Source organism: Haplochromis burtoni, unplaced genomic scaffold (genome assembly GCF_018398535.1).
Source record: "Haplochromis burtoni strain Fernald_Lab_line unplaced genomic scaffold, NCSU_Asbu1 Contig_55, whole genome shotgun sequence".
In the NCBI taxonomy this organism is placed as follows: Eukaryota; Metazoa; Chordata; class Actinopteri; order Cichliformes; family Cichlidae; genus Haplochromis; species Haplochromis burtoni.
Window position 1 is genome coordinate 2,034,415 of NW_024582416.1, and position 24,679 is coordinate 2,059,093.

General features: G+C 41.9%; 1 protein-coding gene across 2 annotated transcripts in view; it reads right to left on the reverse strand.

Moving 5' to 3' along the window:
- fndc5a (fibronectin type III domain containing 5a) overlaps positions 1–24,679 on the reverse strand; it is a 43,576-nt gene that overhangs the window by 7,061 nt on the left and 11,836 nt on the right. For both annotated transcript variants that reach the window (XM_005922283.3, XM_014333573.2), the window contains exons 2-3: positions 13,501–13,616; positions 10,347–10,545 (exon numbers count right to left, since the gene is read on the reverse strand). In XM_005922283.3, coding sequence (XP_005922345.1) covers positions 10,347–10,545; positions 13,501–13,616 — 315 coding nt within the window. The remainder of the gene's footprint in view (positions 1–10,346; positions 10,546–13,500; positions 13,617–24,679) is intronic.

Genomic DNA, 24,679 nt, shown 5'->3' on the forward strand with positions numbered 1-24,679 from the left:
ACTAAATAGTATCTTTATTTTACTAAATACTATTTAGTATCTTTACTAAATAAAGATAAAATAAATAAATATATATACTAGTATCTAAATAAAGATACTAGTACTCTTAGATATAATATCTAAGAGTACTAGTATCTACTAATATCTACTAGTATCTTTATATCTAAGACTAGTATCTTATTAGTATTCCTGATGAATAAAGATACAAATGAATACTTATACTTACTTATACACATATAAAGTAAGTATTATAAAAATATACAGCTGGTCTCTCTCCTAGCTTGGGAGTCAGCACAGCCTCCCTCTGACCTGGCGTCCTGGCTCCCCCTTGCCGTAGCATGTGTGTTGTAGAAGATTGCATAGGAATGGAATGTAACCCTCACTTCTCACTGGATACAGACTCACCCAAGGAGGAATCAAACTTGCGACTCCTGCGCCAAAGGTGTGTTGTCTTACAGCTACGCTATCCAGCTGCTTCCAGATAGCTGCTGCAGTTGCAGCTACATATAATGAACATGTACAATTGAGGTCAGACTTCACCCTGCTCTCACCAAACACTGTTTCAGACAGTTTTCCTCTGATCTTGGCTTTAGAAAGTTGGCTAAAAGAGATGGGAAAAGGAACTAAAATGGCCTGTTTTACACAGAGGATAAACTAAGAGGCTCAACATAGTCCCACTGGACTGTGAAACATTAAAGGCTACTCTAATCCAAGAATAGAAATATGGAGCTGGAAATGAACACAATAGGTCTTCTTTAATTACACCAGCCTTAATGAAATTCCATCTTTGAAGTCATGACCATCAACAGAAAAGTCTGCCTGTGGGTGCCTGCAGACATCCACTGAGCAAAACAACAGCACAAACAACTCTTCCTCAATGCTGAGTGCTGAGGAAGTCACAGGCTTGATATAAAGTTCACTGCAGCGTGGAGAGCACTCTTATTAGATGCAGTGTGTGACATTTGGAGGGCCCGGTGTGGCAGGAACCCCACGCTCCAGTAGCTTTTAGCATCAAGCATTTCTGCTGATCGATCGGCCTCTGTTGCCTTGTATTAAATAATCAAAGTACAGCAGCCCTGGGCACCTGACACTGTTGCAAGCTGGCCTCACTGGGGCTCACTGCATTGCTCTAAAACACCTCTGATGCTTTCTGACCAAGATCCAGACATCAGGCGGGTTTTATCTGTTACAGCCATCAATAAGTTCCACTTAGTTTTAATATTTTAGCCTTGTTGGCCTTTTAAAAGTCGTCTCCCGTGGAAAGAGCATTTTGGAAACTAATGAATAGCATTCATTTAAAAGGAGACTGATTTATTTTTTATTTTATTGAGGTCTAAATGTCCATCCTCATGTGTCTAACCCAGAAATCGGTCTCATTACGCTGTGATGAAGGATCTCTCGGTTTTTTAAATGCATCTGGAGGACAGATGAGAGGGGAGTCTGTAGGAGGAGATGTAATTGAGGACACACAGGTGCATCCTTTGCAGAAGTGTTTTTACCTTGAGTGCATAAAAGAGGTGCAGTGCACAGCTGGGACAGATCAATCATGGTTAAAAAAAAAAATCCAAACTTTTTCTTTCTTAGTTATTTAAGATGACCAGACTTTCTCCTTTTCACTGTCTCTGTGTGATTAAAAACATTATATCCTGTCACATCTTGGCATGCCGTGAATTTAATTAAAAGCGGCATGAAGTATAAACACTCTTCCACCTGAGCTCATAAAATCCAGCTGTAACAAAACTATTTATGATGCAGACACGTCAAACATTTTATTCACATCACTAAAGTAACAGCTCTGAGGCCAGCACGTCTCATTCTGATCAGTGCCTGTTGCATCAACTGTTCTCCACTCACATCTCTGTCAGGTGAGAGGGACTAACGAGTAGAAGAACCAAGGATGGGTGCTTTATGTCTACTGAGGCTTGTTGACATAGGCAGAAAGCAGGACGACCATGCTATAGGACAGCGAGCTCCGTGGTAAAAAAAAAAAAAAAAAAAAATCAGTGGTTACCTGGCAATAGTACTGAATTTGTCCAGCAACTGATTATAGAAGTTGTTTGGGCTAATTATTTTTAATTGCAAGATAGTTGCCAGTTTTTGTTCTTGTGGGAGGCAACTTGCCTCCAAACAGTTGCAGTCTGACTCAGACTGAGTGCAGTCTCGGAAAGATTATCAAAGTTTTCCAAATAATTGTTGCCAAATTTAGAAATGCAGAGAGATTGTCATAAGATTACACTTGGGACTCGACTCATCTTCTTACCAGTTGATTGCATTGTTGTTATGTTCCCATATCAAAGCAAAGTTTCCAAGACGCTGTGTAATTTTGCAGTTAAATTGCCATCATGCAACAACTGCATCATTATTTGTGGAGCAATTCCTTAATTTCTGTTCCACATCATCAAGGTTCTGGCTGGACTCTGAAGCTAAAAAGTTAATGTGAGTTTGTGTTTATGCTGATCAAAACATGTTTGCAAATTTCCCTGACTTATACTTGATTGTTATGTTAGCACAAGCAGATTACATGTAAGTGCCAACTCGACCCTATTTAAAGACTAATAGCAGAATGACTTGTTTTATTGCCATTGTAACACACTGTGATGGCTGCAGTTACGGCCACACTGTGGTAATATCCACCTAATATTACCAACAACAACAAGGACACTGCATTCACATTTTCTTTCTTTAGATATAAGATTTAATTTAAAGGATAATAAATAACTGGTTCTGGTTTAGAATTAATTTGCATAACACTGTTCTAAAATAATTGTGCACATTTTAGTTTACACTGTTATTTATGATTGAATCTCTTTGTTTTCTGAGTTACCTTAGTTGCAGCTGCTCCAGTCTCTTCATTGAGGAGCCAAGAGGTGGAAAAGGGGCGGAGCAAGCCTAGATGGAAAACTGCAAATTGGCTCATTCCATAACTTGAGATCATGGGGGGGAATTGGAGTTCGTTATGTTAGTCTCAGTTAGGTTTTGTGTGTTTTACCCCTGTTTTGTGTTTTTGTGGGCTGATCAGCTCACAAATATTTCAGTTTCCCCTTTGCCTCCTTAGGTAAGTAAGTTTGAGTTATCAGTATTGTTTGTTGTTAACTTTGAGTAGAGTTCTGTTATTTTGACCTCTTTTATGGGCCAAGATTTTGATTTTTTTTTTTTTGTATGATTTACCCAACTATGTTTTGGGATTAAATAAAAAAAAACTTTTTTTTGGACTTGAACCTGTGCCTGAGTTTCCTTCGCTGCTCGGTCCATCCCACACACCAAAGTTAAGTCCCAGTGGTTGCAAACCTGGCTCCCGTCTTCAAAGCAACCAAAGACTGCAGATTCATTAAACACGCTTGCTATAATTTTGTTTGTGCCAGCGTCTCCAACAACTCTTTTGCCTTGTGTGACTGCAGCTTAAGCTACATTTTTAACATGTGGCTTTAATAAATAATAAAATGTGGTTAGCCTAAAGGATGTAATTACTTCCTCCACCATCCAGTCTTATTTTGTCAAACAATGATTAATTATTTGTTGATATGTCCGGACTGCTGCTGCTCTTTTTTGGCACAACTTAGGAAACATGCAGCCTTTGATTATCAATTAACATTATGTAACTAAATAACATCTCACACTCAATCTTCCCTCTAATTTCTCACGTGTCTGAGCAAACTCCCTGAGCGGTCCCTTGGACCACTGTGAGCAACAGCAGACGTGTGCACCTTGGTCACGCCAGCATCGAATCCATCCAAGTCACATGGTTTATTAAAATAATCAAATTACAGCATTTATGTTAGACTACTTTTAATTAACTGCTTTAGCCCACTTACAATGAAAATTAAAAAAAAATTCTTGTTCATGATCTGTGTAGCATGTTAACACTATTGGAAGTAAAAATAACTTGAACTCCAATTTTGAAAACACAACTTTCTTTTCTTTTTTAAAGCTCTGACTTGTATTATGAGTCTGTGGTCTGGGAGAGAGTCTGTAACTTTCTGTCTGCAAAATACAGTATATAATGACCAATGCTGGGCAATTAATTATATAGTTACTTCTTCAAAAAAGTAATTGAGTTTTGCAAACAACAAAGTTTTTTGCAGCTGTTTACCTAAAAATGCAGCCAAGGCGTTTTTTTAAACAAACATTTCAAACTATTCACAGAACAATCAGCTGTTCTGCATCAAATTTGATGCCACACAAATGATTTGTGCCACTCCAAAAAATAATTTCTGTCCACTATGAGATAAAGGAGAACAACAGCCTGATACCTGCAGGCCTGACAACAGGAGATGTATCACTGCTGTAACACCTGTAACATTCAGCAGTCGCCTCATTGTTCTGACACACACAACAAACTATTGACTACACTACACACTAACTACACAAGATTTGCGCTAAACTCTCAAATCTCTCACATCTCAAAACACCGCCATCACTCCTAAAACTTCCCCCTTTCCTAAACAACTAAATGCCGTGTTGCCATATCATTTTTCGACCAATAGGGAAGCGTGGGTTGTTTTTTTTTGGTTTTGTCTTTGCTCACAGGCTTTCGAGCATTTTGCTTATAAAACGCTGTTTTTTCTTCTCACAGTAAATATAAACAACGATAGTATTCAGGAAAAAAAACAATTGCACATATTTTTATCATAACTCTGGTTTTACGTGTCCTCTCAACACAATTTAAAAACTGGTATAAAGTCCACAGTTTTTCTGTCAATTGTTCCGTCTGTCCTGCTCACATCTCCAATGGTTGTACACGTTGTCATTAACGTGGCTTCACTCCACATCAGCCACGCCGCTTTGCTAGCTAAAACACCGGTGTCGGCACATAAGGACGCTGTCATAGCCTGTCAACCACGTTGATTGGCTGCGTATATACGAATGTGAATCGCATCATTGGCTGGACTATGGGATAAGGTGGCATCGTTCTAATCCCATATGGGAGCAGTCAGTCACTTACTGACTAACACTGCAAAACAGAATAGTTTACGTATTTACTTTCATTTCAATTCAGATTAGATTTTTTTTTGTGTGCAATGCAGATTTTCTGTGTGCAGACCGTGCCAGCAGTGCGCAATTGCGCACGCCTGCAGCTTAGAGGGAACATTGTTCACACCTGCTGATGAAAGATAAGTTGTTCCTTAAAGGCTGTGTTCATGAGCAGCTTTTTTTATATTTACTTTCACCTCCTGCTCACCTGTTTGCCTTTCTTCACTCTTCACTTCCAAACAGGGAAAACAAACAAAACAGAAAATGGGAAAAAGTGGTCTTTTAAAAATTAATTTAATTAAAAGAATTGCTCGTCTCATTTTGTCTCTGATTGATGTCATTTTGATGAAGAACGAGTCAGATTTCTCAGCTTTGGCTTAAAAGAAAAAAATCATTTCCCCCCCTTTCTGGTTTCCAGGTCCAGGGTTGTGCTGATTACACGATACTCTCAGTTTCCCTGTCAGGTTCCCGCTGCGCAGTATCCAAACACGAGATGGAGATAAAGAAAATGTTTCACTCAAGATGGATCCTCATAAAAGAACAAGCCAGACTTTTATACACAGTCTCATTCCACCACATGTGCAACCTCATATATTTATGTATACATGCTGGGTATATGTTATCATTCTTTCTGTTTCAAGTTTTAAGCTAAGGTCGGCTAAAAACATCCCAGCTTTCCTCCTTAACGCATATAATTTAGCTTGCTATTGATTTTTCTTATTTCATTATTGGGAGGAAAGCAACTGATTGATTTTTGCCAAAGCAAAATCAACTTATTTCTATAAAGCACCAAAGCCACAGGATCCTTCTTCTGTTTTATGTGACTCAGTTTAAAATACACCCCAGGAGTGTTTTTCCAGGCTTCCAGCTGAGCTGACGGTTGCTGTTAAGGGAAATATCTTCCAGTATTTTACTGCAGCCCAGTTCACGTACAGATCAAAATTCTTCATGACAAAAGAGAATTTTTTTTTTTTAAATCCTAGGCTTCGAGAGAGAAGTTTCTACCTTTATTAGATCTGAGGAGACGATGAACCTTTTCACCAGAACTTTTTATTCTCCATGTTTGCGAGTCTGTAAATTTCCTTGAGAGCGTACACAGCGATGACTCTGCCCCCCCCCCCCCCCCCCCACACACACACACATTCCATTTTGATGCCTTGTGAGGACAAATCTAATTGACATAGAACTTACCCTAGGCCCATACGCCTAACCCTCAAAAATGCCTTAAACTTCGTGGGGACAGTCTCTTTTGTCCTCAACAAGTGACTGCTGGTCCCCACAAGATATAGTAACATTTTAATTTTTGTCCTCACAAAAAAGATAGTAAACAAGCATCACACACACACACACACACCACACACAACACACACACACACACACACTGTGTTTCTGACAGCAGAATTTAATTTTCAGGATTTCTCTCTCCTGTATTGCCGTGGCTGCTTCTGTCAGCCACTCTGCGTTTCCCCTCCTCTCTTCCTGCTGTTTTGTGCACAGGTTGTTCAGTTCCCCCCCTCTCCCTTCATCTCTCTCTTACTTCCTTTGATCTCCCGAAGCTTAAACCCATTGTGAAAAAGGAAACGAGAAGAAATGCGGAATAATCCAGCATTTCAGGCTCATCCTTTGCTCTTTCCACTGAGATCAGCGTGATACTGCAGAACAGAAGGGCTGAGCAGCTGAGCGAGGACGGTGAAAGCCTCTCTCTGCTTCTCGGGACATTCGCCTGTCATACAGAGACAAAGGACTAAGAGAAGCACTGAGACGCTCTCCCTCCACACTCTGTACCCTGTGCACTTATCTGCAGTGAAAGACAAACTCCTTCTCTCTCTCCATGGCACATTTTGTCCGTCAGTCATTCTCAATAAGCGAACAGCTCTCGTCCCACTGTCTGGACTCACAGCTTAGCCATTTTTTCTGAAGGGAAATTGGCTGGATTATGAGCGAAAAATGATGTAGTGGTAAATGACGACCATTTGTCTTGTTAGAGAAAGACAAAGTGTTTAATCATAAAAGCCAAACATATCTGGGTGGATTTAAGAAGATCTCTCTAAACTAAAATTAGCCTTCATACTAGATCCCAAATCCTATCCACAGCGATTTTCTAATAAATTACAAAATGTTGACTGAAGAACACCTTCTCATCTGCCATCAAAGCTTTTATTGTTTCAACACAGCTACGCTAATTAAACAGACATCCTTGAGCAAGCAGCGCAAATGAGACAGAGACGGATGTGTGTCGTCGCGCTAAACCGTGAAGCTGTTGTTGAGTAGAAGTGAAGGATGATGAATCACAGACGTGCTCTCTGTGGATATTTGCTTTGTGATAGTTTCAAATGTGTGAAGCAGCATTTTTCAGCAAATTAGGGGCTCTGTGTGTGTGTTTGTGCAAAACCTGCAGATTTTTGGATGAGGCAGACTTCCTGCACCCGACTCATTTAAGAAAGCGGGGGGTCGCCCTCTGAAACACAGACATGACCCGTGCTTCTTGACCTTTTGGGAAATAATTTGCTCTCTTACTGAAAGTCACACGAGAACACTGCTAATATTCTCTTGTCTGTACGGCGAATACAAAGATTCATCTATCTGTGTTCTGTGTAAAAATCTAACCACATCCACCTACCTGCATTTCCAAAGCTTACTAATTACATCACGCCTGATTAGTCTGAGCAACAACAAAAGTTAATGTGAAGGAAATACCAGGAGAAAGTTATCTCGGCATAAAGACAGGAGCTCTTTCTCTATCCTGAGGTTAAGTTGGGTCACTTTTTGTCCTCATTTAAAATTAAAATGCTTTTTGCAAGCTTTTCAGCTGCATGTAGGAAAACAATTGTAAAGCAAGTCCACCTGTTTTCAAGTTAGATGTCACTGATTCATCCAGATCAGGAGGTTGGACTGACCTCCTGTTGCCTTTGGAACTGCCTTAATTCTTCATGGCACAGATTCAAAAGGTGGGGAAAACGTTCCTCACAGACAGCCTCAAATACTTGTTGGAGATTTGTCAGCTGCACCATGATGCAAATCTCACATTCTAGCACATCACAAAGGTCTGCTGTTGGACTGAGATCTGGTGACTGTGGAGGCCATATGTAACCTACCAGTTTGCTGGCTGGATACACTGTGATTGGAATTAACATGGTCAGCAACAACACTCTGATAGAGTGTGGTGTTTTAGAGAATGCTTGGTTGGTACTAAGAGGGCCAAAGTGTGCCAGAAGCCTAAACTGTTGCTACAAGGCAAGATGAATCCATGCTTTCATGTTGTTTATGCTAACCTTTGATCCGGAAATGACATATCAAACCAGGCAACATTCCCAGTTTTCTGTTGTCCACAGAACTGCTCTTCTCTAGATATTTTACCTTGGGATGTTTCTCTGTAAACCCTAGAGATGGTTGTCTGGGAAAATCCCAGCACAGCAGCAGTTTCTGAAATACTCAGACCCGCCTGTCGGACACCAACCACCATGTTACGTTAAGGGTCGCCCAAATCAAGTTTCTTCCCTATTCTAAATAATTTAGATCATTAAGCTTGTATAAACAAATCAAAATGACCTAAATTATTTATACTGGATTGATACTGGTGATTCAAGTTCTTTAATAGCTTTTGTGGTTTATGGATTAAAAGCAGCTGTGTCAACAAAAGCTATGGACTGACAGAATTTGACGAGCTTTATTTTTAGTTATAATTTAATACATTTTTCTGCCCCCGGTGAAACTCAGAGTGTGCACTTGTGGATACGAAGCACTTGTGTTTATTTTGAAGTCATTGTTCTGCCTTTGAGGGTTTTAAAAACAGCAGGAGAGAAGATACGTCCTGACAGTGGCGGTCCTAGCCTGTTTGGCGCCCCGGGCAAACACTTCCTCTGGCGTGTATTTCTGGGATTTCACACAACCCAGGATTCAAATCATGAATACATAATGGGCTTGGATTTACATCATTATGAACCCCTTTCCACGGGTTGTGTGTGAGACATTAAATCATCAAAATATAAAATATAAATTTTAAATTGTTATTGATCCCTTTACCCCTAGTCCTAAAGTGTATATTTATTTTCTTACTCTTCTTATATTTATTGTTTGTTTACTTGCACTGTTGTAACTGGAGCCTCGTCGTCTCGTCTTACTGGACTGTATATAGCAGAGATGACAATAAAGTTTACTTTGACTTCAGCAGCGAGCAGGCGCACTGAGGGCTCTCGTGCTCACTTTTCGCGTACAGAATTTCGAAAAAACATTGGTGCAAATTATAAGTCTGTATCATGATGTCTGGTGTTTTCGTGTTTGTTGTTTTGTTTTTATTTTGTTTTATTTTGCGAGCTGGTTAGATGCTGCTCCAGCCGGTCAGAGAATCCCCCGCCGCCCCGCCCTCTCCTCCCTGTGCCGCAAGCAGCAGGCGCACCTCACAACGGAGGGCGCCCTTACTCCCAGCAAATGGGCGATAGAAAACCGATCGGTGCCTGTGCCATTCCCAATATGCGCTGGCATGATGTCGGGGCACCACGAGTACCAGCAATTAATTTTTTTTTTGCCGATGTCCGTGATGCCGCCCCGGGCGACACGGGCGGTCGCCCGTATCAAAAACCGCTACTGCGTCCTGAAACCTCAAAGAAACGAGCACTTGCACGGACAGAAAGAGAACAGGCTGCTATGAAAGCGCACACGTTTATCTGTGCTGTTATTGATTTCTGTAAATTCTTCTCAGCTACACAAATAACACACAGACAACACATCCGGTGCTAATTAGGCCTCGGCGGTGGCGAGAGCATCGCCTCACCGCTCTGCAATGATTGTTTTTGTGTTCTACATGCCTCTGCCAGCCCGCTCAACACCAGAACAGAAGTTCAGACTCTTTCTGGCTCAACATTTTGCGAAGTATCGGAGTGAAGCTGCAGCTCACATGAGACATGAGTGTAAATGAGAGGAAGAATAGTTGGAGAAGCGCCTCAGCCAAAAGCGCATCGATTCCCCACCCCTCACAGCTCCCACTGCTTCCTCCCTGCGTCTGATAAATGCCTTTCCTCATTTTGGTTTACAGTGCAGTTGTGCAGAGCGTGTGCTGGGTGAGGCCACGAAGGCAAGTCGATACACAGTGAAGTATGCATCCCTCTCAGCTCTTCTACTCCTGAGTTGTGGTTAGAGGGGGCAAGCTTCAAGAGCACTTTCTTGTGAAATTTCATTTCATGGTTTGTGTTTCTATTGATTTTTATTGGTCTTTGGACAAAATCAGTCACAATGCTGCCAAAAGGCCAAGTCCCCGCTGCAGTCATGTCTGGAAAACCGACAGATTCAGGTTTTTTTTTCTTTTAAGTGTGGACGTGTTGGGTGAAGGAGTGTATTTGTGTGGATGCGTATGCATGCGTGGCGCTGTCACGCTTCACCTTCACTCTTAGAGGCCTGAGTCTCGGCCTCCTTCGGCGTCCGGAAGCGCAGCGGTTCGCTCAGTGGGCTCGTCCCAGACATGGAGATGGACTGGACATGCACAATGTAGTCTGTCTCTTCCTCCAAGTCCCATAATGCACAGGATCGCGTGGTGGTGTTGACTTCCTGGATGAATCGCAGCATGCGCACGTCTTTCTTCTGTTGGAGGGTGACAGAGAGACACGCAACCGGCGTTCACACTCACACTTTATTTCACTAAAATTAAACTTAATGACCGTGGCTCTGGGTTTGCCTGTTCATTTTTTATTTCCGTGTACAGTTTTATAATTCCTGGTCACCTCCTTTGACCTCCCGACTTTGTTACTTTTCCATCCTCTGTATCAGTCTTTCCTGTCTTGTTGGTAATTATAATTACAAAAAACTTACTCTTAAAGCACTTTTCTCAAAATTACAAAGTTTTTCACACAAAGTAAACATATGCACATCAATCCCCCCCCTCCCGAGAATACTTAAAAAAAAACAAAAACAATCAAGACGTGGCTACTCTGATCTCAGTGGTCCCGCCGCTCGGGAGCTCTTTGATTATTAGCCAAGATGCTGGAATAACCATTCACCAATTTAACACCCAGGCACATAAGAAGTAAATAAATCTTTAATGTACTCTGGAGCAAGGCCATTTAGTGCTTTAAAAGTGATTAGTAAGATTATAAAATCAATTTGGCATTTAACAGGCAGCCAGTGTAAATTTGCCAGAACTGGAGTGATGTGTTCATGGTGCCAGTTAAAATTCACGCAGCAGAGTTCTGGATCAGCTTGAGCCGGTGATGTGAGCTCTGACTGATGCTGTTATAAAAGGTATTATCTCCTTTTATCACAATCAGGATCAGTATCAGACAACTTTATTAATCCCAAAGGAAATGCTTTAGTTATGATGACTGGTATGACTCAGGAGCGGATCGTCTACTAATCTCGAGGTTGGTGGTGCAATCCCCGGCTACTGTAGTCTGCTTCTGAGCATCTGTAAATCCAAATGCATCCATGAGAGTACGTGTGAAAGCTAGGCACAAAATAATACACTTGAACGAGGCTTGTTGTAAGAAAGCGCATTCGGTGCTCAAATAAAAGCCAAGTAAAGTATCTGTCCATTTAGCCTCAATCAAGGCGGGTGAAATAAATGCAACTCAGCAGCTGACAAGAATGATCTAATTCTGGAAATTGTTCTTGTTGCGCTAAACCAGGGGGGCTGAAACAGAGATCGGTTTCAAAAACAGCTCCCAGGTTGGTAGCAGACTGAATGAAAAAAGCTTATTTTGGGCCAAGGTGGTAAATTTTAAGATTTATCTTTGGTGAGTTTAGTTTTCACCGTTAAGTGGGTAAGTAGATTACCAACGCTGCTGGTGTTGTTGGATAGTAGAGTGTTGGCAAAACAGTCGCTGAGAGGAAGTGTGCTTATAAAACAAGAGGGCCAAGGAGAGAGCCTTGAGGGACACCACAATTCAAATTTGACAGGGGATCATTCATTACCTGTGGACACAGACAAAATAAATTTAAATACATTTCTAAGTTGTTAAATTGTGTTGTTTCTCAGATCTGTCTTCAGCCTGAAGTGATATCCTTACTCATTATGTTTGACCTCCGGATTTAAACATCTGTGTTTTGGACATTTATTGTTAAACGCTGATTTAAGATGGGATGCAAACTGTTTTGGTTTCTGGTTAAGAGATGCCTGGAACAGTTTTAAAATCACAGTCACAAGGACCACAGTTAGCACTGTTAGCATTGGAAAAACCACACAAAACTGTGTGGAGGGAGACGTTGGAGAACCATAAGGACTTTTGGGAGCACTTGAGTTGTGCTTGACTTCTGAATTGAAGTTTTAATTGTCAGGTGCATTTCATGTTAGTGTTATAGAAAATAAAGAGTGAATATGGTTTTACCTTTCTTGCCAAGACTTGGAGGATGAGTTTGCTATATGATAGAGGATGAAGTTGTACAGTACTGATTAAAACCACCGCCACCCTTTTTGAATGCTTCAAACTTGTCATACTTTAAAATAACACAGCATCTGATATTGTATACATCTCTGTGACTGCAGCAGCTTTGACAAAACGGTGGGATTTGATGACCAGTGAATGAGAACAGCCTGAACAATAACAACTGGAAAGCAGCTGAATGTCCTCTGCTATTGTTTCTTATTATTAACTTTTATTTATAGCTTTAAACCACACATTTCCCAGCTTCCAGTGCTGCCATCAAACATGTCACTCCAGTCTCCTGTGGACGGGTGCATATGTGTGTTTGTACAACCACGAGATGGCAACTTGTCCCACGTAAATGCGTGGTTGTGCGAGAGATGTGTGTCTAAGCTTGCATGTTGACTTTTCTCCTGTCACACAGCTGTCATAGTCTGTCAGCGAGGGGACAGGCTGTCCGACAGGATGCCGTATCCTCTGATGATTCCCATAATGCATTCTGACTTGGAGTGAGGGAGCAACACAGGAAAGGAAAGTGGACGTGGCAGACAATAACCTGTGACAAGCCACAACTTAATTGAATTAGTTTGGGAGTTTCTTCAAGAAATCTTTTACATGCATTAATGAATGTACCTACATTATAGTACATTTACATGTACACTCAGGGGACACTTTATTAGGTACACCACCAGGAGCCTGAACCATTGATACGAATCAGGATGGAGCCATACTTTTATGTTGTTTTACTCCAAATTCAGGCCCTTTCACCCAAATGGGACAGCAGAAAAGGAGACTCATCAGACCAGGCAACATTTTTGAAATCTTCTATTGTCCAATTTTGGTGATGTGGTGTAAAATGTAGCCTCAGTATCCTGAACTTGGCTGACGGGAGTGGCAGACGGTGTAGTCTTCTGCTGCTGTACTCCATCTGCTGCTCAGTTTGAACTTTAGATATTTGCATTAATGAGGAGTTGAACAGGCGTATCTAGTAAAGTTGTATCTTTAGCTGTAAAATTGTAATATGAGTTGCAATAAATAAAAGGCTTGGATGATTTTATTTCCTCCAAAACTTGCCTGAATCTGCTAAATGCTTTTCCATATGTATTTTTTACTGCTTATAAGCACAGTAATTAGCATTAATGGTTACAGTGGTATAGAGGGGACAGAGAGTGTTACCGACCTGCTGTGTGATGGCAAAGCCAATGACTGGGTCTCCCTCGGGGATGTCCCATGACACCACAGCAGAGTTTGCTTTTACCTCTCTGATGGTCACATTGACGGGAGGCGACAAGCTATCTGCAGAGATAAAGATAAAGACAGAGAGAGAAGAAAAGGTTATTGTATGTTTTAAAGTACGAAGGAGCAGCTCTGTGAAATGACTAGAATGGCAGAAGTTTATTCAGTGGCGTGAATAAATGGCTCAGTTGAATCCATTATTAGGCCTGAGCACTAAAAGTGCGAATGCCCTATTGTAATCGCTCCCGTTCTTCTTGTTATTATCCAGACAAATGAATTGGCTTTTTGAGGGCTTTAACATGTTTGAAAACTCATGAAGCTTTGCACATGCGTCAAGCCTGGTGAAAATTTACTGGTCTCACTGGTTTGAGACCTGGGCACAGCAAAATGGCTCAGTAGTGCCCCATACAAAGTGGGGAAAAATGAGCCCCTGCTTGGGCTTTTACGTAAATGTATGAAATTTTGTACACATGTGTAACATCCCAAGATATACCAAAAAGTCTATTGGACCCATGTGTCAACTCACCACCACCATTTTGAATTGAAGGTAACATTTTGGCATAGATTTTGCCATTTCCAGGCGTTGTACTGTTGCAAACTCCTCCTAGAGATTTTATCGGATCAGCTCCATATTTCGTCAGTCTAGACTACAGATCTGAGCCATATTAAATAGTGGAACTTTAGAGTTTTCACCTAAGGGCGTTTCTGTGGCGCCACAGCGAATTTCAATCATTCGCTTTGAAATTATAATTGGCTCTTATTCCCACATACATTGACCGATCTGTACCAAACTTCTCACACGTGATAAAGCTACACCCCCCGAACACATTTCAACTGCAATATTTGACAGTGGTCACAGCGCCACCTACTGAGAACAGGAAATGTCATGTTTTACACTTTGGGCTACAGTTTCAAGACGCTTGATGCCAGCAACCTCAAATTTGTTCAGGGAAGCCTGAAGGAGTTGGTCTTAGGTCACATTCAAAACAGTGAGTTTTCATAAGAGGGCGTGACTTCGGCAGCTTTGTGAATTTTGATGTTTTGCCATGAAACATGAAACTGATATACCTCAAAGAAATCTAGTCCAAACTCTCCCAAACTTCACAGACATTCTTCTGACATAAGTGACCTCGCCTGCAAAAATCTCCATTACATACACTTTAATGCCAGATGAATTCTACTTAATTTAATTTTCTAACATCAGTAAACCTCACCTGCTAAGACCTTAATCCTCTGACAAGCAGGTCAAAGTTCATTAACGAAAGAGAGAAACTGTGTTTGCCCTGGAGTTCGTTCCGAGTTTGGCTGGTAACACCTCACCTGTGACAGTCCAGGAGGTCGGATGAATGCACCACCTCAGCTGGCTCATTTTGATGTGGAGGAGTAGAGGCTCTTAGCACCTCCTATCTGCCAAAAGATCCTCAATGTCTAAGTCAGCAGTCATAAAGGCTTAAAGGTTTGCGACCATTTGGCTAACTCCAGTTGGTGGGCGAGTTGGGTGGCAACTGTTGGCCAACTGGTTGCTGGAGGTTGTTGGCAAGTTGCTTGCATGAAATTGGTCACAATTCTAAGTACATGCTAGTGACCAAAGCAGTTAACATGGAGTTTTTGTATACTGCAGCAGACTCTTTGTGACCAATTACATCTAGCAACACCCGGCAACCTCTAGCAACTACTCGCATACTGACTGGAATTTTTCCACTCACAAACCAGCTGGTCTGCAGGACTGAGGCCTTAAGCTGCATCCACACTGGGAACGACGTTGTGACCAAGACGATACAACGTGAATGACATTCTGCAACAAATTGGGCGTGACCAATGAGAGAAGTGAATACTGATGATGTGACCTGAGGAGATTAGCAATATATGAGAAGGTTAGCTAGGCAGCTGGAACCTCGACTACAAACGCCGTCAGCTTCAAAGCAATGCGCAACAAGCGACTTGTTTTCAGCCCTCATTTCTGCCGCTTGGACTCTCAGTTTCATTCTTTACGGTCACATTCAGTTACCAAAGTTACCGAAGGTGATGGTCATAGTGAGGGTGGGAACGTAGATCTACCTGTAAACTTTTTCACACTGTATTTCTTTAAATAAGCACTTCAAAATTACAGTCAGGTGTTGCTACCAACATGGCTGCTGAGTGGGAAGACTGGGTTCTGGAGGGATTGGTTTATGGCGTCATCTTTTACTTCTGTGTGCTTGTTGGACCCATCAGCAAACTGTGACTGCAGCTAACGTGTCTGTGTGTGTGTGTGTGTGTGTAAGTCTTGTTTTCATCTAAGTGTCATATTTCATGCTCTAAACACACTTCTAGTTTAATTGGGGTCACAGGCTACAAGATTTGAGAATAATAATTTGCCTCGTTACATAATTAAGTGTGAGCTGTACGTGTGTGTGTGCGTGTGTGTGTGCATCCACCGCCTGCTGCTGAATGAGACTGTAATTACTGTACGAGTTCTGAACAAGCACATACCCAGTGGTGGCTGTATTACATGAATGTTTGTGCAGATCAGAAGATCAAGGCGAGAGATTAAATAACATCATCATTCGATTTGTCCTGAAATGGATTTTTCTTCACTTTCTTGTTTTATGATCACGTCTCCTTCTATTCTTCTTTCCCCTCAAACAGAGACGCCACACATTCGTACCGTCATAGTTCAACTGTGCCCTAAAGTCACGATCAGTATGCACCACAGATCCATAACTGACTGGAATTCATGTCAGTACAATCAGTTATGACTCTGATTTATAATTACACCCGCATCTAGTGCCTGACTGTTATTCTAGTTTGTTGGCTTTATGAACTGGTTTGAATTGCTGAATCTAATATTCCTTGAGATCTTTAGTTGATCTAAAAACAGGCCTTATACAACCAAGTTTTACCATTTACTCTTTATTTTGGTCCACATCAGGACCATAACCTGTCCATACCTGTATGTTCAACTGCTTGCGAATTTAATCGCCCAATCACATGGCAGCAAGTGATTTAAGTGACTTTGAACATGCTGTGGTGATACCAGACGGTCTGGTCCGAGTGTTTCGGTAACTGCTGGGATTCCCACAGGCAGAAGAGCTTCTTCCTGAAGCACCACAGTACTGTCATCTGAGTACAGGAAACTGAGGCTCATCAAAATTGGACAGTAGAAGATTGGAAAAATGTTCAGTCTCGACTTCTGTGGTGACATTCAGATGGTAGGGTCAAAATTCGGCATAAACAACATGGCATCATGCATCCCTCCTGCCTTGTATCAACAGTTCAGGCTGCTGCTTGTGGCATACTTTGAGCCTCTTGTAGCAACCGAACATTGTTAAAACATGCCACCATGTCAATCCCTTTATGACCACAGGATACCATCTTCTTATGGCGGCTTCCAGCAGGATGATGATGTTGAAGAATCCAGCAAATCGGTTACTTGAGCATGGCCTCCATAGTCACCAGATCGCAGTCCAGTAGAGCACATATGGGATGTGGTGGAACAGCAGATGTCATCATGGATGTGCATCCCTCTAATCTGCAGCAACGGTGTGATGCCATCACATCAACACGGACCAAAATCTCTGAGGAATGTTTCCAGCACCTTGAAACTCTGCCAGGAAGAACTTAAACAGAGGTCTAACTCAGTAAAAGCAAGGAGCTTGTACATTTTCCAGTGAGTCTAAATCACAAATTCTCCAACTAAATGATGCATCATATCTGGTCCAGCTATCTGAAATGGATGAAGTGGAAACTATTAGAAATGTCAGAAACTGAAAACAAGGGCATTTTCGACCGTGCGTCCCATTAGGGAGTATTTTTAAATTTGTGACATGTTTGGGATGTTTACATTCTTGTTTATGCAAATAAGAGAATAAGCTGCTGAATATTAAGGTGAACAACCTAATGCAGTGTGTCACTGTCCCTCTCTGTTCTCCGTTTTTGGTGTTTATTGATATTTGTAACAAGGACCAGTGAATAAGGATGAGGAGAAGTGGTCCCTGTCAGTGAGGCTAATGGGACATAAATCTAATTCAGGTAATAACACAGTCAGCGTGTTATTGAATAGGTTAACGCTCGCTTGCCCTTCGACGGGAAAACCTCACAGGATGATGAGCTGCTGCGGCACTTGTTTACACCCTGACACGCTGCACGTTTAGAAAGAGCGAAGCGGAGCCAAAGCAGGCCTCTAGGTTACTTGCTTCCACTCAGCCTGCAGCCGATGTTTTGATAAATAGCCCGACTAACAGCAGATGACAGGAAGGAGACCCACTGCATCTCTTCATCCGAGTGGGGGGCCTGGATGTTTGAAGTGGATTTGCTTTTGTTTACTGTCTGCTGTTTGCCTAAGGGACAGGCGCCACGGGCTGAGAGGGCTGATGGAACAGAAGAAATCACAAATCAAAGTCATTATCTTTCCGCGTATTCTCCTCCTGCTTGTGAACGAATGTTTAGCTCCTAATGGAGAGAAAAACACCGCTTTTATTCAGTGATGTGCACCATCGCTTTGTTTGCACATGCTCAAAAATATCTAGAATCATATATAAAAAGATAGAACTCGATATTATCCGATTTTATAATGACAATAACCGAGTGGGTTAATTTATGTTACACAGAAACACTTTGAAGGCTCAGTTTGCATTCCTGCACTGCTTCCTTTGTTCTGATGTTGATTAGTTTTGGTTACTTTCATTCAGTTTTTTTTTTTTTTTTGCAAAATGGCACTAAGTCACAAACCGACTCATCTGCAGGTTTCATCTTCGCTTTGGGCTTCAGTAAATATCAGCATCAAAGGCTTCTGCAGCAGTAAATCTGTACTGTACGTCTGTTACTCACGGCTCACTGCAAAATCACAGTTTAGTGATTAAAGTGGAAAAATACAATAAAATCAACGGTTATTAAAACATACATATACTTGAGATGGATGATAAAACATATTACAGTGGCACAGGTGGTACACTTGAAGGATAAACATGTACAAAAAATTTTTTTATGATCACAAACTGTTTTCATGTCTCATTGCTGGTTTAATAAATAAAGAGCCTGATCAATATTTCTGATATGTTATTTAGTGATTTAAATTTGACATCTAATGTATCAACTGAAAGGTTTTTTCTCCAAACATTTGTTATGTGTAGAAACTGTTTTACTCATCTACGCTCTACCACAGCGGTCCCCAACCCCCGGGCCTCGGACCGTGAGTCGTTTGGTACCGGGCCGCGAGAGTTGAGGCTCAGGTGTGAAATGTATGGTTTTCAGGGTTTTTATCGGTTTTCAGCGTTATTTTGTTATCGTTTTTATCGCTAACTCGGTTTTCCTGGGTCTTTTCACGTGTGTTATGAATAAATCTTCTTTTTTTCGGTACCGGTACTAGTTTTATTTTGTTGTATTTATCCGCGACACCTTAAAGGCCGGTCCGTGAAAATATTGCTGGGCATAAACCGGTCCGTGGCGCAAAAAAGGTTGGGGACCGCTGCTCTACCTGACTGCTCGGACCAGCTCATCATTTGGGACCTTTGCAGAGTGCCCTCTAGTGGACAAACTATGCAACCCACTCGTCACACGGTTGGAGGGTGTTTCTCCCGTCTCTTCTTAAATTTGTGACTCCCTAAATAAGATGCATTAGTGTTTAAGCAGAAACGCCCCCCACAAAAACAAAAAACAGGTATTACACTGGGTGAATGAATGACCCCAGCAAAACAAAGCCTGTTTTTTTGCTTTTCTTTCACTAATACTGGGATCCCTGGAAGAGCTGGGAATGACGTCACACAGCCCTGCCATCAGAGGCAAAAGGAACTCATTTATCTCTTGTTAATCAATACAGGTGAGGCTGGTTCATCAAGGCAAATGTCTTTAAAAGATCCCTCGAAATGCCTGCAAGGTCACGTGTGCATGCGATAAAACGGGGTTACATGACGCCTCAGGATCAGAACAAGGACATCAGTGAATCACTCTTGGGTGAGGAAAGTATTAAACATGACAGAAACACAGCAGCTGCTCATCACATATGTGCTTAGGACCCCCATCGTCACACTTTAACGTGGGATTTTTCAAAAAGCAGGGTGGAAATTTTCTCTGTTGCTATCGTCGCTGATGGGAAGTTATAAAAATGGAGGAAAAACGTACGTTCTAACATGTGGTTAATAGTGCTGTTTTTTTTTTAAAAAAAGGGTCTGTTTGAAGTCATGTTTTTTCTTACACCTAACCAAAGATCAATTGAAAAGACAAAAAAGTTAAAAATGGCCGTACACAGGATGCAAACTGTGTTCTGGGTGAAAGTTAATGATTTATATACAGCCACGTCTCAGTTCCTGTTTTCTCAGGGGAAGCCAGTCCTGACAAGTCGTCAGCTGACAGAGACTACTAAAAAGCAAAAACTATAACTGAAAAGAAAGAAAGGAGTGAAATACACATCATGTAGAGAGAATAGAATTTAATATTGCAGATGTGATAAGAGCATCAGGCTGGTGTGGCTCTGCGTCTCCTCTCAGTGATCACGGACTAAAGTCTGATCTGTAAAGCTATAACTGTACCTGGTGTCTCATGTCTTTTAAACCATATAATTTCGCACAGAGCTTATTAGTTTTTAATAAAACCTCTAAACTTTGGATTTTGGTGAAGCAACTTTCTCCTTGCTCCTTAGAATGAAGCCGTCTGCTGCAAAGCCCTTTGAAATCAGGAATGTCTTTCCTGCTGGATGAGCTTAAGTAATGAAACTCACATTTTCATTGATGTCCTTGACTTACTTACTTTGTTTCTTTCTCTTCTATTGGATACAGCGATGACTCACTGTTGCTTTGCATTTTTGAATTATTGTGTTTCAAGTCTGGAAAAAAGACTGTCTTCTTTGTTCGTGAGTCCCAAAGATTAAAGGGTAAAAACATGTCCTTGTAGTTCTGCTACATGAAGTTCAACTCTCTCTTTGAGTGTCCTCACATCCCACAACTTCTGGTCACTTTGTGCCCGTCTTTGGCTCCACTTTCACATATGACTGCATTACACTTTGGGGACAAAGAGAGGGGATGCTGGCCGTGATTGCAGGTCTTAAATATCCACATGACATTAGAGTCCACTCTAATGAAACACCAGACAGATGTCTTCATAAACTCTCTGCAGCTCACAGTCTGCATCTCCCCAAGAGATGGGGGTGACTTTGAGCAATGACGGATGTGTGTGTGTGTGTGTCATTGTTAGCCTGATGATGATCAGAGTGACAGCTAGTTGTCTACCCCACACTGTGCAGTGTAAAGGGTGACAGCTCCTTAATGCCCCCCTTCATTAGAAAACTCACCAGGACAGAATGTGTGTGCATGTGTGAGCGCACAGTCAAGAGAGGAGGCTAATTTGCTGTTTCACAACACAGATTTGTGTAAACACGCACACACACACACACACACACAGTCTCCATGCATAAAGTCCATCATTGCTTAATGAACACTCTCGTCTCTCTGTTGACCTTAGAAAGAAAATCCTCCCTCCTCCTGCTCCTGGTAGAGATTATGTAATGTTGCATACTTTAGTTTGCTTCAAAGAAAAAATGCTTTTAATTGAATCTCATCTTTTGCTGATGATGCTGCTGAAGTTTGCGCTGAACAGTTAGTTGAGCTGTTTTGTACTTTGCATTAAGGAGCTGACGGGTTAATGACCGGCTAATATCTCTGAATCGTTTAAAATCTGCTGACTTTAGGATTACAACACATCACAACACAGGCCTATCGTTAGTTTTATACAGCACATCTGTACCATGAGCTGTGAGACCTGCCTGTACTCTACACATGCTTTGAAAATGAAGTCTATGAGTAAAACCCGTCTTTCTGCACTACGCCATCAGTGTGATACCTGGGCCGACAGCAGGGGCTTTTTTCGAGTGGGAGATCATAAAGCTGGGTGGTGCTCCAGCTCCCATCCACCCCTGTGGTGTGATATTATTGATTTGTACCACCTTATTACAGCTCTGCAATCCTCAGAAATGCCTCTCTCGGAGTTAGGCCTCTGGGCTGGTTCTGCTCCCTGGGATGCTAATGAGTTAGTCTGCATGCTTTTGAACTAACATGAAAACTGCCTGTTAGCTACATCATATTTCACTGTTATCTCGCACTTAAGAGGCAAGTACAGGCCTCAGGTGCTGCTTACTTCCTGTTCTCCTCTTTGAATCACTTTGTGCTTCGCTGCGCTGCTACTAATTCATATTTAGCAAGTTAAAACACTTAGTTCGTTTCCAGCTAATAGTATGTAAACAGTCACTTTGTATGGAAGGTGCAACAAGCAGTAGGAACACTTTGGCGAGGAGAATAATACAGTTTTAAATTAGCACATGTTTATTATCCAGGGGCAAAGCTGACAGCAGTACCGGAGGAGCCGCAGTGGCTTGCTGCATGCCCCTCCATGCTAACGTGTTATTAGGCCTCCGAGCTGCGTGCGCGTCAGGCGTGCTGTGCTCGCAGAGGTCAGCTGGCAGCGATGCCCTCATTCATACTTAATGTGCCATGATAGAGCCATCAGGATTTTGTGCTGATCTTGAATTTGCCCTTGCATGTGTCAGAGGAGACCTTGGCATGTGGCCTTGTCCTTGCAGATGCACACATCTATAGAAGGGTAACAGAGCGACTGAGTGTGGAGGGACCTGAACACAAAGTGTTTCTGTCTCCTTTAGAAGCTGAAGAAGCTGATAAATAATTTAAAAGTGCTTTATTCTAACGCATGTTTTACACTCTCTCGTTTCATAATTGATTGCCATAATTCCTTTTCCATAACTGACAGCTGCTTCCCAGCTGATCCACCTCTCATCCACAAGTCTGCTTTAAATCTTACGTAAGCCACAAACAGGAGCTCACCCTATGGATTTCCTCTTTTCTGCTGCTTCTTTGTCCCATCGTTTGTTTCAAACAGCTGCCACCGCTGATGGATCTGTATCCACCACCTCCGTGTCAGAGGAAATCCACCACAAACATTTCCTCTATTTCTTCTTTTATTCACTTTTGCTTTCAACACCTATTTTTCTGACAGTAACGGACACTTGGCGCTAAGCCTCCCCCTCACACACACACACACACACCCGCATCGGCAATGTGTTTTTGTCTCTTTCTTTTTATCTTTTGTCTGCCTCTCCAACGCTCCTCTCCATATTTCTGTATAGCTACTACATTGGGACTTTTTGGCAGCTCCTCCATAGTCTGCTGTGTACAGCTCTCAGCTACTTACTAACACTTCAGTGGGAATCTGGGTGCAGAGAGGAGATGGTGGGTGAAAAGGGGAGACGGTAACCTTGCTGTGACTCATTCATGCACTGTTCTATTATTGATTAGCCTCACGCTGCTCACACGCTGCCTGCTGATCCGCTGGTTTACTGTGTAGGCAGATGAGCTGCTTATAAATGAAGAGCAGCTTTCAGTGTGAAATATAATCCTCGTATAGTTTTTCCTTCATGGGAAAACGTCCCCGTTTGTAAGATGTAACCCACCGCTTTGTGTGGCTCAAACTGAGCATGTTAGCCGTTACCATCTTGGCTGTTAAGAGCCAAAATTAGGTTATGGAGACAATGCAGGGTGACTTAATACCTGCTAATTAGTGCCAAGACCCCATCACACAGGCCTAGACACCAATTGGTCACCATCTGGTAAACACCTGTTCCTTGGGAATGTGCTCTAGGAGGTTTGCTAGCGTGAAACTGGTTGTAAAGAGGCATAAAGCGCTACAAAGAAAAACAACTTGTGATTGCTTTGGTTATTGGTGATTGCTTCAGTCACAGCTTTCACCTCTAGCAACCACTCGCCAATCTGCATTTGCGACCAGGCTTGCTAATCTAAAAAAACTGAAGCAAAGCCATCTTGAATGGCATATTAATATAATTAAAGAGCTTTAAAAATGCTCCAAAACACAACCGTGATGTCTAGTTTTGAACAGCAGTGACAATCTATAGTTTCAGTATTCAGTGCTCCTAAAAATGCACAGATTAGAGCTTTACAAGTTAACTACAGAGACTTAAACCTTTTCAGATCAGGTCATAAACCTGCTGTAAATATGCTTTTTATTTATTTTAATATGAGAGCCTACGGGGATAGCTTCATGTGATCATTTGAGGGGCTGCTGTGTTTTGGCACTGCTTCATTTTAACCTGAGGGTTTCTGCCTGTTCTGAGCACCGCGATGAGCCTCGTTGTGAGGCTGAGAGCTGTTTTTGCTCTCACCATCTTTCCTTTTTAAAACCAGATGTAACAGGAACAATACACATTACAGGCTACCAACCTGTCAAAGCGTATTCTCCTCTGTTGTCCCACTGGATACTTATGGGTACCACAATTTAGCAAATGAACATCATGTTTTATTTAATAAGACTTTAAACTCTTTTAAAGTCTTATTAAATAAGCTCATAAACTTGTTATTGTTTCCTGAGATCATAGCCGAAGTGGAGTTGAGGGTCGTTTTCCTCTTCCCTGGCAGACTAATTTTTTTTTGCTGGCCGTTAAGACACTTCAGCACTGGCTTCAGACCATGTCCGTCTTTTATATACAGTCAATAAGCGAGGCCGTGTGGGTTTTCTGCACGTGTGCCTCTCTGTTCTCCGTGGTGCAGTCTGCATTTGTACACAGCGGCTCTGTCAAATTATCACACCTAAGGGTCCTTCTGTCCCTTTGCAGAGAAATGAGTTATTTACTCCAAGGAAATGAATTTTCCAACCGAGCGGACCACAAGAACAGGGAGGTGGGGAGGGTGGGCTGTAAAACTGCATCTCTCTCCTTCCTTTAAGTGCGCACACACGCACATTTCTCTAATTAAATGTCAAAAGGCAGCGTATGAAAATCAATGCAGCATTGTGTTCAGAGAGAAAGCCAGGCAGCTGATTCAAAAAGGCAAAGGAGTGCCGTGAGGCTGATTATTTGACAAGCCCACTGTTAATGAAATCTCTCAAATCAGGAGCAAGCCACCCCTCCGGCAGTGAAACAACCGTGCGGTGGGACGGGGCTGACGCTGGGCTCACAGCTTGATGCGACGTTATGAATATGATTTTAGCGCTTCATAACATACTTTCCGCTTTTCTCTGTATTTCACTTCACAGTTACTGTAGCTCCCCCTCTCTCCCTGTGGATTTTCTTCCAGCCTTTTAAGCAACTGGGAAAATAATGGCTACAGTATGTGCCTGCGAGGATTCAT